Source organism: Carcharhinus amblyrhynchos, chromosome 14 (genome assembly GCF_965287045.1).
Source record: "Carcharhinus amblyrhynchos chromosome 14, sCarAmb.v2.hapA, whole genome shotgun sequence".
NCBI classification, from domain to species: domain Eukaryota; kingdom Metazoa; phylum Chordata; class Chondrichthyes; order Carcharhiniformes; family Carcharhinidae; genus Carcharhinus; species Carcharhinus amblyrhynchos.
In genome coordinates, this window is record NC_137337.1 from 31,664,004 (window position 1) to 31,682,829 (window position 18,826).

At 36.4% G+C, this 18,826-nt stretch overlaps 1 protein-coding gene across 14 annotated transcripts in view; it reads left to right on the top strand.

The window, feature by feature from the left end:
• mark3a (MAP/microtubule affinity-regulating kinase 3a) overlaps positions 1 to 18,826 on the top strand; it is a 163,862-nt gene that overhangs the window by 136,223 nt on the left and 8,813 nt on the right. For 2 of the 14 annotated variants that reach the window (XM_080202559.1, XM_080202562.1), the window contains exons 11-17: positions 493 to 605; positions 4,601 to 4,757; positions 5,118 to 5,332; positions 6,149 to 6,252; positions 6,666 to 6,860; positions 7,811 to 8,071; positions 10,488 to 10,514. In XM_080202559.1, coding sequence (XP_080058685.1) covers positions 493 to 605; positions 4,601 to 4,757; positions 5,118 to 5,332; positions 6,149 to 6,252; positions 6,666 to 6,860; positions 7,811 to 8,071; positions 10,488 to 10,514 — 1,072 coding nt within the window. Of the gene's footprint in view, positions 1 to 492; positions 606 to 4,600; positions 4,758 to 5,117; positions 5,333 to 6,148; positions 6,253 to 6,665; positions 6,861 to 7,810; positions 8,072 to 10,487; positions 10,515 to 18,168; positions 18,253 to 18,354; positions 18,411 to 18,826 lie in introns of those variants that run through there. The other 12 variants (XM_080202560.1, XM_080202563.1, XM_080202566.1 and 9 more) reach the window with 9 other exon arrangements.

Consider the following 18,826-nt stretch of genomic DNA (forward strand, 5'->3'; position numbering starts at 1 on the left):
TGTTGCCTTTAAGCACTTCAAAGTTAAGTGGAGCATTGGATTGATGTAAAATAAGACTTTCCCCCTCTTAAACTCAACATCCAGAAATAATTTTAGTTATGCAAGTGTGAATTTTCTACTTCTATTAACAGCTAATCTTTTGGTTGTAATCAACAAAGCTGTTAATTTGTGCTAAATCAAGCAGCAATATGTATGGTCCTTAAAGCCAGCTGATGTATTTTTAGCCTACCTCAGGCCTTGGTCCTAATGACAGCTGGGCACCATACCAAACCATGGTTGCCTTTAAATAAAGTTTTATTCTTCTATGCAAGCTCAATGGTTTGAGAAAAGAAGGCAAGTGTGAAAGTTTAATATTTGTTAGTTTAAAAGATTACCAGGAAATGTGGTGTAAGGATGAGGTTAGATTTGAAAGAATATATTGGAAGATAACATTCTTTATCCGCCAACAGTTAAGACTGGTCTGTCTGAAAATTACTGATCTCTCTTTTACAGATATAATGGTTGGGATGGGTTATACCCGAGAAGAAATCCAGGAATCCCTTGCCAAAATGAAATATGACGAAATAACTGCAACATATTTGTTACTGGGTCGAAAGTCCAATGAGGTAAGCATAAAGAAAGAAGAATAGGCTTGTATTTATATAGCCTCTTTCACAACTCCAAAACTTTCCAAAGTACTTAATGGCTAATGTAGTATTTTCAAAATGGTTACTGTTGGAATGTAAAGAAATGTAACTGCCAGCGCGCAGACCGGTATGCCTCAAAAACAGTAATGAGATCAATTACCAGATAATCTTTTTTATGCTTTTCACTGAGGAACACACAACTATTAGGACACCAACTTACTCACACCTTCTCCTCTTAATTAGTATCATTGAATCTTTTTAACTCCTACCTGAGAGAGCTACAGTAAGTTGCTTTAATGTCTAATTTGAAAGGCAGTAACTACGATAATCCAACAATTCTGCAATACTGCATGAAAGCATCAGCTTTGATTATGTGCTCAAAACTCTGGAGTGGGACTTGAACCCAGAACTATCTTAGACTAAAATGTAAGAATGTTGTCACTGAGCCAAGCAATCTTTGCAATCGATAATGACCAAAATAATATTGATTGCCCTAATTTTTTTTATTTACATGACCTTAAAAGTTCTCCCATATTCCATATGCTGCCTAGAAAGCAGACAGGTGAGCCAGTCATCCATGAGCTGCACGGATAGAATAAACCCATTTGTCCAATTAATTTCCATTTTGTTTTGAAAATGCAGCTTCAGTTACCTTTCACTTTTGCATAAATAAGATTAGAAACTGAGTGAGGAGGATTGAATTTGCAAAAATATGAACAAGGAGCAGGTGTAGGTCATTCTCCTACAAGAGGAAACGTCCTGTCCCCATCCATTCTGTCAAGACCCCTCAGAATCTTTTACATTTCAATAAAATCATCTCTTGCTCTTTTAAACTCCAGTGGATCCAAGCCTAGCTTGTCTAATCCCTTTTTCATATCAACCTGCCCATTCCAGGTATTAGTTTAATAAACCTTCTCTGAACTGCTTACAACAGAATTACATCCTTAAGTAAGGTGACCAATATTGTACACAATATTCCAGGTGTGATATCACCAATCCACTGTGTAACGGAAGCATAACCTTCTTATTTTTGTATTCAAATCCTCTTGCAATAAGTGATAATATTCTGTTAGCTTTCCTAATTACTTGCTGTAGATGCATTCTTTCCTTTTGTGATTCATGGATTAGGGCACCTTGACCCCTCTGAATCTCAGAGCTCTGCAATCTCTCCCCATTTAAATGAAATGCTTCTCTTTTATTGTTCCTGCCAAAATGGACAATTTTATATTCTCCCATATTATTCTCCATTTGCCAGATCTTTACCCACTAACTTAACCTATCTATATATTTTAGTAGTCTCCTTATGTTCTCTTGACAACTTATTTTCCTAGCTATCTTTGTGTCATCAGTAAATTTGTCAACCATCCTCTCCGTCCCTTCATCCAAGTCATTTGTATAAAATGTAAACAGTTGAGATCCCAGCACTGATCCCTGTGGCACACCACTCATAACATCTTGCCAACCTGAAAAAGACCCCTTCTTGCCAACTCTCTGCTTATTGTTAGCTAGCCAATCTTCTGTCCATGCCCATATGTTACCCCCTACACCATTTTCTGCAAAATTATTTGATGTGACATTTTATCAAATGCCCTTTGGAAATCTAAGTGCAGTGCACCACTGGTTCCCCTTTCTCCATAACACTTTACTTCCTCAGAGAATTCCAATAAGTTGGTTACATATGAGTTCCTTTTCACCTGGTGGCACAGTTGTTAGCACATCGCCAGGGACCTGGGTTCGATTCCCAGCTTGGGTCACTGTCTGTGTGAAGTTTGCACATTCTCCCCGTGTCTGCATGGGTTTCCTCTGGGTACTCCAGTTTCCCCTCTGTCTGCTGGTTAGTTGCATTGACCCGAACAGACACTGGAATATGGCAACTAGGGGAATTTCACAGTAACTTCATTGCAGTGTTAATGTAAGTCTTACTTGTGACTAATAAATAAACTTTAAAACTTTTGATTACCCTGAACTTATCCAAGTGCCTCACTATAGCTTCATTAACAATAGCCTCCAACACTTTTTCTTTAACAAATATTAAGCTAAACCAGCCTGTGGTGTATACTTTTCTGATTGTGACATGTTGTCGTCTTCCCATGTTTACTGTACTGACTCACTATCACTTCCCTAAGGAAAATTATGGATGGGCAGTAAATAAATGGATTTGATAGCAATGGTCATATCCCATGAACAAATAAGAGGGAAAGGAGAAATTAGCATTTTTGCTACCTGATCGCTGTTTTCAGAAAAATACAATTATTAGATCAATTTTCAGGGGACAAACTGGGGTAAATGCATGGGGTTAATGGGATTGTGGTCAGTGCAGACTCGATGGGCCAAATGTAGGATTTTATGATTCTAAGTGTTGGGATAGTTTGATTCAAGAAATCTGGTGTAGGCTATGATGCAAAACATAGTAAAATGCCATTGTTGTTATTGTGCTATATTACCCTCACTTAGCTTAAATTGTGTCCCCTTGTCTTACTAATATTCTGGCTTTACCTTTCCCACAACTTCCTTGTCCATAAGATCACTTCTCAGGTGTTCATGTTCCAAGCTGTAATGTCCAAGTCTCTCATAACTTTGAGAAGCTCTTTGACAATGGGGATCAGCCTCAGGGCTGTCTCTATAACACTTGAAAATCACCCTTGTGTCTTGGCAGCTAGAACTGGTTGCAGTGCTCAAGATTTGGTGTGGCCTTATCCACATTGATCACATTACTTCTGATTTGCATCTTCCTCTGTGGCTATGTAACCTAACATACTATTGACATTATTGATAGCTGCTCCAATTGATTCAACTTACATATTCATGGAGAACATACATGGCTTGTTTTTCTGTGTTCAATACTTCATACATATCTACATTCAATTTGATGTTCCAACGTGTGTGCCATTTATGTATTTTATCTAACTCATTCTATAACTTTGAACTTTCTCCTTAAATTCACTGCTCTTGCTGGTTTGATTTCATCTGTAAATTTGACCATTTTACATTGGACTCCTGGATCCAGGTTTTTATTAAATTAAAATCATAATGATGATTGCATTGAGCCTTAGGGCACCTTACTTGGCATTCTGTCCTCCCTTACCCTGACATAATCCCTCTAACAGGCACTAGTTATTTCCTATTGGCCTGCCAATTTCTTACCTACTTTTAATATTTGCCCTGATTCTCTTCAACTTTCAGTTTAACTTGTTGTCTTTTGTGTGGAACTTCATCAAATGCCATTTAGCAGTCAGTGTGCTTGATAAGTCTCAGGTTTTTCACAGTCCATATTTGTTCAAATCTTTAATCAAAATTACTTCTGAGCACTCTGAATAGAATGGTTGGAATAAAATGTTATATTTTCCGTTGCTAGCTCAAAACCAGTTCTGAAATAAATGATTCCAATGCTTGCAAATACTTAATTTCATGTTAGTGTTTATCCCTGGCATTGCTTTCATGCTTTAGCTTTTATGTTTATCGTAAGCAGAAACTATTAACATTATAATCTGGCTTGACCACAGGGAAATCAAACACTGTAGAGATGAAATTCAGTCACTTTACTGAATTTCAGCCACTGGCATAATTAACGCACTTTAACCCTGTTCTGTGGAATTGCTGCTGTGCATGTTCCTGGGGTTATTTTGTTTTTATAAAGGGTTTTTTTGAGATCTGCTGAGAGGATAAGGTTTGATTTAACAGCTCCTGTTAAAATAAATATATATAATGTATAGATGATAATCCTCCCACCATGATTGTATTCTTGCCTTCATGTGAGCATAGTCATGCAGAACTTTTAAAATAGTAAATGAGGCTTAGTGAACCTTAACTGTTTCTTCATTCCTAAATATGACATTATTGCACCTGTGGAGGTTGTAGGTTGTTAATGGCAGCAAGAGTTTAATGAACTAATCTGAAACTCACTTTTGTCTCATTAATACTTTAAAGGTATTTTTGATTGCTTCTCAACTAAATTTGCTTCATTGCCCTCTTAGTTGGAAGTCAGTGATTCAAGCTCCAGCAGTAACCTTTCCTTAGCTAAGATCAGGCCAAGCAGTGACCTCAATAATAGTACTGGACAATCTCCTTCTCATCATAAGGTCCAAAGAAGCATATCAGCCAATCAAAAACAACGACGGTACAGTGATCATGGTGAGTGCTCAGAATCATTTATCTTTAATTTGGTGAGAAAACTGGATTGTTATTCTGTATGCTAAGTTAAATAAAGGCTTTTCTTTCTTCCAAGCTATTGCAGCAGAAAACATATTGTATATATGTAGACTAGAGCATTTTCTTAAATTTAAAGATTCCACCATCGTAAGAGCTGTGTAATTGTAGTGAATGTACATATTTAATTGAGAAAATCTGCAGATTAGCAAAATGCCGCAGCCTTGTGATTGATATACATTAGATGTACGTAATGAATTTCATAAATTCTGAGCAAGACAAATTACATAATTAATTACAGATTGAAAAGGACATAATCAGAAAATTAACTTTTGTTTTTTAAAGCTGGACCCTCTATTCCACCAGTGGTATCCTATCCAAAGAGAAGTCAAACTAGCACTGCAGATAGTGACTTAAAGGAGGAAGTTCAATCAAGGAAGTCTAGCACCACAGCTGTTGGGGGAAGAGGAATTACTCCTTCCAGCCCTAAGTTGGGAAGTGCTAACAACCCTAACAAAGCAGAAATTCCTGATCGCAAGAAGAGTTCTGTTGTAACTAGTGTGAGTATACCAATTCTACATTTCAAATGTATTTATCATTAGTTTTGCAGTATTGTATAGAGAAGGAGGATATATAGTGGCTTTCATAATCACAGGATGTGCTGAGCTTTTCACAACCAATTACAAGTAATTATAATGCGATAAATAATCGGATAAACCTGTTTTGGTGATGTTGGTTGAGATAAATGTTGACTAGATTACCGGGGTAATTCCCTATTCGCTTTCGAAATGTGTAATTATATATTATGTATTCAGGTGAGAAACAACTCCTTGGTTTAAGTCTCATCTGAATAGCTTTATTTCTCAAGGTACATGATACCACAGTCCTTCAACTCTACATTGAAGTGCCAATGATGCTGTCAAGTCTTTGGAGTGCATTTACAATACGCAACCTTCTAACTCACGAGCAAGAGTACTGTCACTGAGCCCAATCGCAAACATTACTGCAGGTTATATGATTACAAACATTTTTTAATGAGGCATTCTCTAGTAGTAGAGCAACGGGCAATGATTGCAGAGAGTTATATATCTGAATTCCAGCCTGAACAAATAATGCTCAGTGCTTTTATCAAGTAAGCTTGTGGGTTTTAGGCCAAATTGCTAAATCATGTTTTGTGGAAAGATTCAGTATCTGCTGGGAGAAGTCCACCTCCTATTTGTTAATTATTGAATGTTGCTGCTGCTATAGAAATCTGTGTTTCAGATTATATATGATCCTAGTAGAGAAGCAATAAGGGAGAAATTTCATTATGAAATCAGCAGTGAAGCAGTTTTGAATAGTTTTGAAGAAATCAATGATTATTTATCTATTATCAGAATAACACGGTGTCTGGAGGAATGACCCGACGGAATACATATGTATGCAGTGAAAGAACAAATGTTGATAGGCACTCAGTATTACAGAATGGAAAAGAAAACAGGTAATTATTTAGTCAAAGATGTTTTAAAGTGGTGCAGAATTCATTTTATATTAGAGCAGTTTATCTAAGCTAATTAAATAATAACCAAATGCAGCTATGTTGCAATGATAATCTCATGTACAGTATTTTAATATACCTCTTACAATAGATCTTTTCACATGCTGAAATAGCATTGTTGCCTAAAGTTACATTGGACATAGTACTGAATTGCCTGTAGAGCACGTTATTGCTTTGCAGTTTTAAACTGCTTTTCTTTTCCTGTCTTCTGTTATTTTAATTTAAAAGGTAAAATTGCAGCTAACTTCTTTAAACAGCATGGTGTTTGCTTTCTTTTAATTTGCACTTGTTCAACATTGTGCTCCATGTTGTATTCTGTCTGCTTCTGCCTCTATCTCAACCACACTTCATCACAGCCTGACAGAAATGTCTGCTTGTGCAACTAGTTCTGCGTCTGCATATGCATCTCCTCCTGCATCTACATCCGCTTCTACTACATCTTCCACTTCTGCCCGATTGCGACATCAGAAGTCAGTGTCCATGTCAGGCTCAGGGTATGCTACCAAGATGATGCCTGCAATAGACAATGAAGCAGATAACTTCCGGCCTAAGTAAGCAAAGGAGGATAATTCATTAAATCTACCTGCTGATTTTTTTTTTACTTGTTCTATGTTGGTTTTAATTTTTCCATATATGTATTGAAATCTGTAAGCAATTGCATAGATTAAGCTACAATCTGGCTTCTTTGCCCCATACTTACTCAGTTCTGAAATATTTATGTAAAATCATAAGCCCATTTAATTGCAGCCATTTTAATACATGATATGATTAAACTGATCATTTGAAGTGATACATCAGCCTAACAAGCAACAAAGTATCTGAACTAACTCTGCTATTAAAGTTACAAATCAGTTCTGATGATTTATTGTTAGGACTATAATTCTAAATACTGTATGTATAATGAAGAAGAGTGACATTTCTTGCTTAGTTCTTAACCAAAGGGAACCATATACTTACTTTCAGTTGTGTGCCGTTTATGCACACCGTAATCTGAAGTAATTATTTTTGAGTTTCATTTTATACTCAATGATGACCGCCTGATAATGAATTTGCGTGAGGTTTCCTCTCTAACAGGTTTCATAAATATGCCACTCTTGTCAATTTTAGTAAATAAAAAAGCTGTCAATGCTTAATTTAGCTGTTTGTCCTTATTTGCCAGAGTTATACTTCCTTGGGCAGTTGTAGATTTGATTTTCCAATTTCATATTTACAGTGCAGTATTTTTAACTTTATTGTTACAATTTGTATCTTATCCAAGTCAAATTTTTAACAGTAGACAGGTTTGGTTGTTAACCTGTATGTCAGGAAAAGTACCTACATAAACGTCAGTTGATGACAGTATTTTGTTTCTCAAGACAAATATTTTGAGAACCAGTAGTGTATTGAGAGAATTTTTAATGTCTAAAATGCTGTACAACAATATTAGACCTTCACTAATTGCTAAACACTACTTCATTACAGTAATTATATTGTTTCCAAAAAAAAACATTTTTTTTTGTAGCACTGCACCAGGTCAGAGGACACCTGTGACCTCCACCCACAGTATCAGTAGTGCCACCACTCCTGACCGCATGCGTTTCCCCAGAGGAACTGCCAGTCGTAGCACTTTCCATGGTGGCCAGCTCAGAGAACGACGAAATGCTACATACAATGGACCACCTGCATCTCCAACACTGTCTCACGATGCTACTCCTCTATCACAAACACGGAGTAGAGGTTCCACAAATCTCTTTAGTAAATTAACCTCAAAGCTCACAAGAAGGTAAGTGTAATTGTAAGATTTTGAATAAAATTATAAGGTCATAACTTGTATTTGGCATTAATAGAGCTTGTAAAAGTATTTAACGGGCAGCCATTCCTGCTTTTTATTATTTTGACTAGTTTAGATTGAACTTGGTCATTACTTGAAACTGAGCCTGCTGCTTAAAAGCAGTACAAAAGAATTGTTACTAGTGTCAACCCAACATTGTTTAATCATGTTAGGTTTATATTCTGGTTGGTTGGTGTGGCCACTTCTATAGAATCATTAATTGCTTAAATCATCAGCAACAAACAGAGAACTTGCAATATATTAGTGTCTTTCAAATTTTCAATAGCTGTCTCAAGTTATCAATGAATTATATATCAAGTATGGTCACTTTTTATGTAGATAAATGTAGCAGCCAATCTGCTCACAGGAAATTCCTACAAACAACAATTGAAATGACATAAGAACATCGGCCAAATTATCTCCTCGGACCTGCTCAATCAGAAAAATCATAGCTGATTTGATGTGGCCTTAACCCACTTTATTGCCAGTCCTTCATTTCCCTTGCTTCTCCTGTCAATTAAAAATCAGTCTGACTCTACCTTAAATATATTTAATGATCTATCCTTCAATGTTTACTAGAGGAGAAAATTTTCAACTCTAACAACCCTCTGAGGGAACAAATTCCTCTTAATCTTTGCCTTAAATGGGAAACTCCTCTTGAGGGGGAACATCCTCTGAACGCCTACCCTGTCAAGCACCCTCAAAATCTTAAATGTTTGAATAAGATCATCTCTCGTTCTTCTAAACTCAAAAGAGTATAGGCCCAAACTGTTCAACTTTTTCCTAGGAATCGGCCTCACAAATTTTCAGCGAACTGTCTCCAGTGTAAGAATGTCTCTGTTTAAGTAAGATGACCAAAATTGCACACAGCACTCTTGGTGCTGACTCACCAGTGCCCTGTGTAGTTGTAACAAGACATCTCTACTTTTGTACTTGCTATACCTGTATGCTGACCTTTGTGATTCATGCGCAAGGTCCCTCTCTATGGTGGCATTCTATAGTCTCCATTTAAATATTTATGTGCGACTTCATAACAACAGCAATGCGGTCGACTCTTAACTGGCCTCTGAAATGACCACACAAACCATTCAGTTCAAGGGCAATTAGGATGAGCAACAAATCTGACCTTGTCAACAATGCCCATATCCCATGAAATAAAGAAAAAAAGGTCTAAACCAGAACATTAATCCACAACCCTCTAAGTCAGGTATAGGAATGGTTTGTGCCAAGTTGTTCCTGTGATGCAGGAAGTTTTGTAGTTAGCATTATTAGAGGTAAAAATAGACTTGCATGTTATATGCAGCCAATGAAGTACTTTTGGAGTGTAGTTGTTATTTTAATGCAATTATTGTATTAAATTGCTGCAAACTTTAAAAAGTATAATAACTTGAATGGGTGATTGGATAAAATGTTTTTCAAGCTCTACACAGTGTTGTTTATAGACATTTTGGTTTGCAAAACACATTGCCTATATTTGCCCAAATGTAAATTCAAAGTCTGCTTCTGAATTCCAACTAATATTAATATTTTTCTACTTCCTACATTGCACATCTGTATTGCTAATAATTAATTGAATCTGTCTTCTGCCATTATGTAAGATTTTCTTGATGGGAAGCTAGTTTTTGTGTATGGCAGGCATGATTTTACAGTACAATGTTTGAAAAGGAAGAGAGTTTCCCATGAATCTTATTGAAACAGTCATAACCAATTAATTAAATTCAAAAGTACATATTCTGTCTGGAGATATAGTCTATAAATAGAACAAATCAATCAAAGTGATTTGGTGAAAAATGCAAGATATTATTGTAGGCTATTTTGGATTTTTTTCCAGATCTGAATGAGTTACTTTATATTAGATTTTGGCCTTTTTTGCAGTGATGTTCATAAAAATAGTAATTTCAGAAAGCTGTATGTGATTAATGCACATGATCTTGCAGAGCCTCCTGGCAGATGTATTGCAAGTAATGACAATGGGTCTGCTCTATATATTCTGGTGTTTAATTAATGTGGCAATAAAATGGACATTTTTGAGACACTGCATCTTTCACCAATCACAGTTGGCCAGTCATATAATGTGTCACAAACTCAATCGGAGTTACTTATGGAAAATGGCTGAAGGGATGCATTTTAATTAATGGGATTGAGCTGGTCCTGACTGGTCTGTTGGTGCAGTCATACATTTCTACATGACTGGAATTTGAATTTCAGTTGTTGCTAGGCCTTGTGCAATGTCACGTTGCTATATCCTCTCATCATGCCATCTTTTTATCACTGCTGTTTGACTTGGGCATCAAACATGCATTTTTTTGTATAACATATGTTTGGGCTTTGTTTACATTTTTTGCATCTCGTTTTTTTTTAAATTTAGAAACATGTCTTTCAGATTTCCCAAAAGGTAGGATTTAAATTATAATTGGCTTGATCTGCAATGTCACCTGAAACCTGGTTTCACAACCTTGATAACTCAGTGACTTCCTGCTTATATGAAAAAGTTACCCATGGATTACTTAGAAGATTATATACTATTAAATCATTAATAATGATGGAGAATGCTCTAATCTGATTGCTCCATATATACCTACAGCCGAGCATGTTAACCACCTACTGATAATATCAAATTCATGAGAACTAACTGAAAATTTGATATAATAATTTTGCTTTTTTACTAATGCACCAAGCATGAGTGGGGTCTAAAAGTTTTCAGCTGAAAAAATGTATGCTGTAAAACAACTAGAGACTTTGGAAATAGATTTGTTTTGTAAACTGTGTTTGGCTGGGGAAGCAGTTTCTGTGATTGCAGGACCAAAGTCTCTTGCAGGAATGATGATTTAAGATTCGAGTGGAGCAGCAAAATTTGGATTTCTGTGGCAAATGTTATAATTATGTCTTTTGAATATCCTTTTCAAAAGAGGGATGATTTGTCATAGCTTATGGAAAAGATTTGCATGTTAGATTAAGGAACTTTTTCCTTCTATGAAGGCACTTCTTTGGATTGGACTCCATGTAACCCATGAGTTTATCTTATTGTAATGAGAGATGATGTAGTCTTCATGTGCCTCCATGAAACCTATTATAGTGTCCGATCTATCTTTTTTCTCCTCAAAGATTGGAATTTTGAAGTGTTTTAATAAATTAAATGCTACTTTAAAAACCTGCATTATCCCAGCTCAAGATTGACATCATGCCATATTAGAACATATATATGCTTTACAAATTGTCATTACTATAGAAATTTCAAACTTTCTGCATTTTATTTGAAGAATATTTATTAAAGGGTTATTAATACATATCCTTTTGCTCAAGAACTAGCTTTGGTATTGTGCCTTTCCCCAGGGTATCATTGTCCTGATTGTGTCAGAAATATGATATGCTTTTGCTAGGCTACATTTAATGGATTAATTTAAGCAGGAAGGGATAATTTCTGCATTGCAGTAGACTTACTGTCTTTAGAACGTGGAGCATCAAGCAATTGAATTGATACTTTGCAAATGATTTTTAACTAGGGATACTTTAGTGTTCACTAGTTTAAATATTATGGAGCAAATTAGTCTGCTATTGTTCAGAAGTATTATATACTTTTTTATCTAAAAGCTTAATACATGACTAAAGAACTGTTATGAAGTAGGTCATGCTTCACAATTATACAAGAATTATTTGAGGAGTTAATTGAATTGGTACGCAAGGTAAGTTCAGTTGATATAAATTGCTTAGACTTCAAGATACTTGATCAGATTCTAAATGTGAAATTTATAAGGCGGATAAGGCTCATTTAATGAAAAGTAAGTCAGCTAGTCGGAATGCAAACTGGATTAACAGTAGAGAGTACAAAGTAGTAAAGATTCACAAATGCTTTAAATTAGATCCTGGAGTTTGATTTTTAGTCATCCGTGGGTATGCGATGGAAATAATTCTCTCAGGGGACATTCATTCTTGCACCTCTGGAACATGCTGCTATTTTCAAAGCAAGAGTGGGGGAGGAAGGAGCCGACAACCTGTTCACCTCCTATTAATAGCCTGTCAAGCTCCTTGAAGAGCTTGAAAGACTGGGTGGGCAAGAAGGCAGTTTTCAAATTGCTGATGGGAAAAGGCAAAAGGCCACATTAGTATACAGCTGTCAGGATCAATACTGGGAGCACTAAGTAATGTTTCCAGTAAAGTAATGTTGTTGAGTGAAAAAAGAAGAGGTTGTGTGCACAAAAGTACCTCTAGGACCTCTTTGTTGACTGTTGGCCACTTGCCTGTGATACGAGGCTGCTGTCCTGCCTGCTATATTCTGCAAGGCAATGGAAAACTCAGTAATGGCTACCGTCTGCCTTTGAAAATTGCTCACCGGAACCAGTTCCTACTTCTGGTAGCACTTGGCACCATTGATTGGACACCAAGCTTGCCTCCAGCCCAATTAGTAACACTGAATTATAAAATAATGTTGCATTAGCGACACAGTTGTGGTGTGGGGTCACACTTCTGGATTGAAAATGAAGCTCCAGGTGTACTGATGGAAGTCTGCTGTGGTCTTTTCTCTTTCCACTGTTACCTGTGATGATTCAGAAATTCACTGTGATCAGCTGATGTGATGAGCTAGAGAGTCAAATTTATTGTGCATAATCATGAAGTTGTGGCGAGTGCAAGAGAAATGTGAAGAGTGGAAACTTGATCAGCTGCTTGCATTGCAAAAGTGGAAGGAAAAAGATTGGGTTTAGGTCTGATTGAATGTATCCAATCACTATGAAACTATTGGGCTGTAACTTCCGAGCTCCCTGCTGTCATATTGGGGGGCACCCCAAAAACGTGTTGGGGAATCCCTTTCGGAGGTTCCCAGGTAGGATTTGCATGACGGGCCAAAAATGCAAACGTCACTTTTGCTATTGCCCTATGTTGGGAGCCACCTGAAAGTGAGATTTAAATCATAATCTTTGGGTGGTTCTGAAATTTGGATGATTACACCAGTAGTTAACCAGAAAAAAATTAGGAAACTTCAAACCACCCCATTTGTGCAGATCCAGACTGACCGACCCCGCCTCCTCACCCCCTACTTTAGAAGCCTAACCTGTCAAGGACCCTACATTACAGTGGACCTTAAACTTGGTTTACTGCAGTTAGTGCCATAAAAAGGGAGGCATAGCCTCCCTCACTTTACTTAGCTGAGCTCCTATGCCAGGGCTGAGGGATGTGCTACACTGCCTGGATTTTATTCAGTCTTGAGTCAGAAGATGGGTAAGTTAGGATCCAAACAAAAAATAAGGTAAGAAATTGAGCACAAAATGGCAACCTGACGCTGATTGCCACTCCAAGGAAGTTCAGGCCTATTATCACAAAGGTAAGCAGAGTTACGGGAAACACCTTCAGAGCATTTAACATCACCAAAACAAGTTACTCTAATTTTGCATAGACCGTTGTTGAGAATACTTTAGAAATATTTGTAAAATTCTGGCACCAGAATGAAAAATGAGATGAATATATTAAAAAGAGGTGAGGAAAGCGTGACAAGGATGATTCTGAAAATTAGAACTTTTGAAATGATATTCAAAAATAGAGATGTAAGTATAGATAACAGAGGTGTAGAGTGATTCATTGATTAACCATTTGTTCAAGAAAAGAAGTGTGATTAAATGTTTGGTTAGGAGTGGATTGAAGTTCCAATAGAAGAAATGTGTCTGAAAATGACTATATATTAACACATTAGTTCCCAGGCAGCAGGACTGTGGAAACTTCATTCCAAGGATGAATTGTCTAGCATATGAAGTGACAGGAAAAAAAAGAAAAAAACATTTCCTAGGAGATTACATGGCAAATCGATTGGATTGTGTTGGGGGGAAAGGAAAAGCATCAATGGCTCTTTCTCATTCCACGTATTCTTCTATTTCATCAACTGTTTTTTGTTAAATTTGGCTGAGAACTATTGCCTTTCAGAATCGTTACATCTTGTTATGTGCTGTTGGCCCAGTTATTTATATTCCTGAGGCCAGTAGTTGACCAAATAGCAAGGATAAAAAGGTAAAGTAGCCATAGTCCCAAATGACCATAGGCTGCTCTTCCCTTTGAAAGGGGGAGCTGACTGTTGATTTAATTTGAGGATCACCACTTCTCAGGCAAGGGGCAAGGTTGAAAAGGCGGGCCTTCATGAGTAACCTCAGCGGGTATGGGAATTGAACCCACACTGTTGACATTGCACTGCATCACTAAGCATCTGTCCACCAACTGAGCAAACAAGTAGCGTAGACTTAGTAATGTGCTTGTCTCCGTGGAGGCAACAAGATAGTTTTGCTACTGAAATTTTATACAGCCTTTCCTAGCCACTGAGGGAGTTACAGCACCAATGAAATAAGAAAATAAATACTTGCATTTCTATTGTGTTTTTCACAGCTACCAAACATCCCAAAATACTTTACAGCCAATTGAGTACTTTTTGAAGTATAGTCACTATTGTAGATGAGAAATATGACAGCTAATATGGATATAGCAAGCTCCCACAAACAGCAATGTGATAAATGACCACATGATCTGCCCTTTTGTGATATTGATTGAAGAATAATTATCAACCAGGACACCAGGGGTAGCTCGTCTGCTGTTCTTCAGAGTAGTGCCATGGGATCTTTTACATCCATCCAATAGATAGGTGGGGCCTTGCTTTAGTATCTCATCCAAAAGACTGTACTTCCAGCAACGCACCACTCGCTTAATTTTTGTGCTCAAGCCCTGAAGTAGAAATTGAACCTGGAACCTTGTGATTCAGTGGGAGAGTGATACCAACTTCGCCATGGTTGACACCGAAAAGCAGAGAGCTTTATTAATGCCTTTCACATGTTCAGGGCATTCCAAAGTGCTTTGTAGAAGTGTAGTTATTGTTGTAATTGTAGGCTGATGCAGTAGCCAATTTGTGCATTGCAAGGTCTCGGAGACAAATGATCAGTTCGGCTGTGTAGGCGGTAGTATTTAAGGAATTTATGTTGCCAGGAATACTGCCACCCCACCCCCCCATAACCCTTCCCCCACCTGTTGTTCTATATATAGCATCATGATTCTTTATCTCTACTTACTAAGTACAAAGAGCTTCAGTTTAACATATCTGAAAGGCAGCACTTACTTCATTGCAGCATCTTATTGCTGTGCTGAACTGTCACCTGAAATTATGTGCTCCAATTCCTGGAGTAAGGCTGGAACTCTCAATTTGACCCAGAGCCAAAACTAATTGTTGCAAATAATAACTTAAAAGTAATTCTACGAATCCAGACATTTGCATGCAAGTCAAACTAGCAACTACTAGGAAAAAATCCCTGCAGTACTACCAGAAGAGTTTCTTCAGCAGTAGAGTTGGAACCTGACACTTGTAAGCCATTGCAGGAAGCAGGCTTCTAATGCAGATTGGCCATTAAATTCAGTTGAGAATTAAATATAATTTCTGGTCGTATTTTGCTTCTCGTAGTGATATGTGCAATTAAATCATTTAAAATGTTAGAATTCTGCTAGCAATTTGAAACAATTTTTGTGTAAAAGCTTGTCTATTTTAGCCCTGTCCTTTTTTTCATTTGTTTTTGTTGAGTACACAGTCATAAAAAATCCTTGAATTTATATTATTTTTCATCCATTCTTTCCCCAATCACCTGTTAACACTATAAAATATCCAGATTTGAGAGGGATTTACAGACCAGTCAGAATTACATTTCTGAACACTTTTGATTTTAATGGAAGAAATATCCAGAATGATATGTTGCTCAAATATTTGATGATATTTGTAAACTATTCAATCACCGCAAACTATTTCATTATCACTGACCAAAGGAATTATTGGAAGTTTCTTAGTTATCTGCTGCAGTAAGCTCACTAGTGTTTTCACAATTAAACATTGAAAGTTAGCTTTTCTTTTTCATTAAAGTTACCTATATATATATTATAGGTGATAATTAAACTCCTGTTCATGAGCATAAAAACTTCCTTATATTCCTATCTACTGCACGAAGTTCATTTAGAACATCACAGGTAACTTTCAAATTTTCAATAAATTTGTTACTTGTACTTCCTAAGCCAAATTAAGTGAGGATTTGTTGCATCTTTTGTTTTTAAAATTAGTTTTCCAGGTTATTGATTTGAATTTTTAGAGCATATAGTTTTTTTTTAATTACAACACAGAGCAAAACAATACATGTAAGAAGGATTGCATTATTTCGCTATTGTTTCACATCAAGCATTTAGGCTAAACTAACAGTTGAAAATCTCTCCCTCCACTAATGTAACAATCCCAAGTGAAATAAGGTTAGCAATTGCTCAATGCTATTCCCTATTCCTGACTCAAAATGGCTGATGTCTGAAGTAGAAAAATTGAAAGTGATACAGGTAATACTTTAAAAATGTGATCAAGATACATTGTTAAACTATTTTGAAGGGAGAGCTCAACCCTGTATTGATCAGGTCATGCTTGACAAATGCTTAAATACAGAGTGCACAAATATCTTATGTTTTTGCTAGGATTTTCATTTGAAAACAAAATTCTTCTTTCACTTCTTCCCTCACCCCTCCAAAGTATCAGAGATCCATTGAATTGCTGCAGTCTGTAGTTTGCAAAATTTTGCCAGCTCCACCCTTTTCTGCTTCAAAAAAGGTGATTCATAGTTTCCTAGATTTTCTTCATTCTCACTGCAGGATCTTGAAAGAACATATCACATAGAATATATACTAAAATAATGTGTCAGCAATTTTTAATATTAGTAAAATATAACAGAAGTGTCTCTCCAGTTTTTAATGACCTGGAACCACCATCAACCTTCAAATCTGGATAATGTCCGCTTTCAAAAATGTTGCTTCTGACATTTAAATTTAAGTGACAAATAACATTTCATTAATTGTTCTTACATCGACAGAATTCATTACGCCAGGAGCCACCTGCCCAAAGAAAAATTAATTTTAAATGTTATTAGTTTGTTTAAAAAAGTACTTGAATGATTGCTGGTGATAAAATTCATTAATTCAGTTTATTAAAAACATGCAATGCATCATTTGACCATGCCATTTTTTGTGAGGAATGATCCAGAGAATGGGTTTTAATTCACCATGGCAGTTTGAGAATCTTAATTTGGTTTTTAAAAATGGGAAAAGGTCTGGTATTGGGGAAAGTGACCAAGCTGTCACATTGTTTTAAAATCCAACTGGTTCACTAATGTCTTTTAGGAAGCACACCAGCTATCCTTACCCGTTCTGTTCGATATTTAAATCCAGTTCCATACTAACATGGTTGCCTACTGAAGTGGCCTACGAAACCACTTAATTATGCCAAACTGCTCAAAAAAAAACAACCACTATCATCACCAGGCAACTAAAAATGGGCAATAAATGCTGATCTTGTCAGCGGTTCCCACATCCCAAGAATTTGTTTTTTCTGGATTGATCAAACGCAAAGGAACACAAGGAGAAAGAATTAACTTGTATTAAATAACACTTTTCATGTCCTCAAAATGGTCCAAAGTGTTTCATGGCCTATTATCATCATAAATGTAGTAATTATTATGTAGGCACATTCAGGAGCCATATTGCACACAGCAGTGCCCCACAAACAACAGAGGCAATGACCTGTTAATCTGTGTTTTGGACATAATTGTTGCCTTCCCACCATTTCAAATGAGAGTGAGGCGGAGAGGTGGTAGAAGTTCTGAAATAAGAGTAAAAAAAACAATCATAGAGATGGGTGGAACTTGCAAAGTTCTGAGGTTTTCTACAAAGTTGAAAATAAAGACTGTATCTTTATTCAGCAGTTGACAGACATTGCATACATGTGTAATGTATTTCAGCTACCATCAGTATTTGTCCTGAGATTCACTGCAAGTCAGTTATATGGTTAATGCGAGTAGTTTGACACTACTGAGGAGGAGTGTAGGTAGTTAAGTAGCTATGTGCATCTTTGGTCAGTGATGAGGAAGTTCAGTTAATTTAGTTTTGTTCTAATTTTGCTTCAATCATAGGTAACAAAGTGGGACCATTAGCACACAACGTGCTATCATATGTCAGACTGATTGATCTATATGTACAGTTTAATTCTCCAACATTTTTCCTCTTCTCAGGGTCACTATTGACCCATCAAAACGGCAGACTTCGAACAAATCAGTGCCCGCAAATACTCCTCAAGGATCAAAGACTGTTAGTAAGTCTTCAGCCTCTAAATCTTTCCTCCTCTTGACATTTATTTCTGAAATTCTTCCACATTTACAAAACCCTGTTATATGTTTAGAATTCCTATTCTCTTCCAGATCTCAGATCCAAAGGGCTATTCCACTGTCTATACAGATAAATGTAATTGTAAGTTACAGTTTTTCAGACACTGTGATTCATACAAAATTATTTTGGAAAGTACTAAGAAATGTTTTAGGTTATGATAACAGTTAGATTTAAACATAATCAAGAAATTCCTATCTGAAAACCTCTGCTTTTTTAAAGAACTGGCATTCTTTAGTCACACTTTAGGATGTGTTGAATGTTTCTCTGTTGAGAAACCATAGTTAGTTTTAACATGTTGCGTCTTTGCATATTTTAAAGATTATTTGGTTAGTCCTGAATGCAGACTGAAGGGATAAGTATGTGTTAGGCTCTAATTGTAATAAATTCAATGCAGTTGAGTAATAAAATATTTATTACATGGTTATTAAGGAAATGTTTCTGGATGCGTTGAACCTTAAATGTTAATTTGACTCTACTTTTGGCCTATATGCACTCTAATGTGCA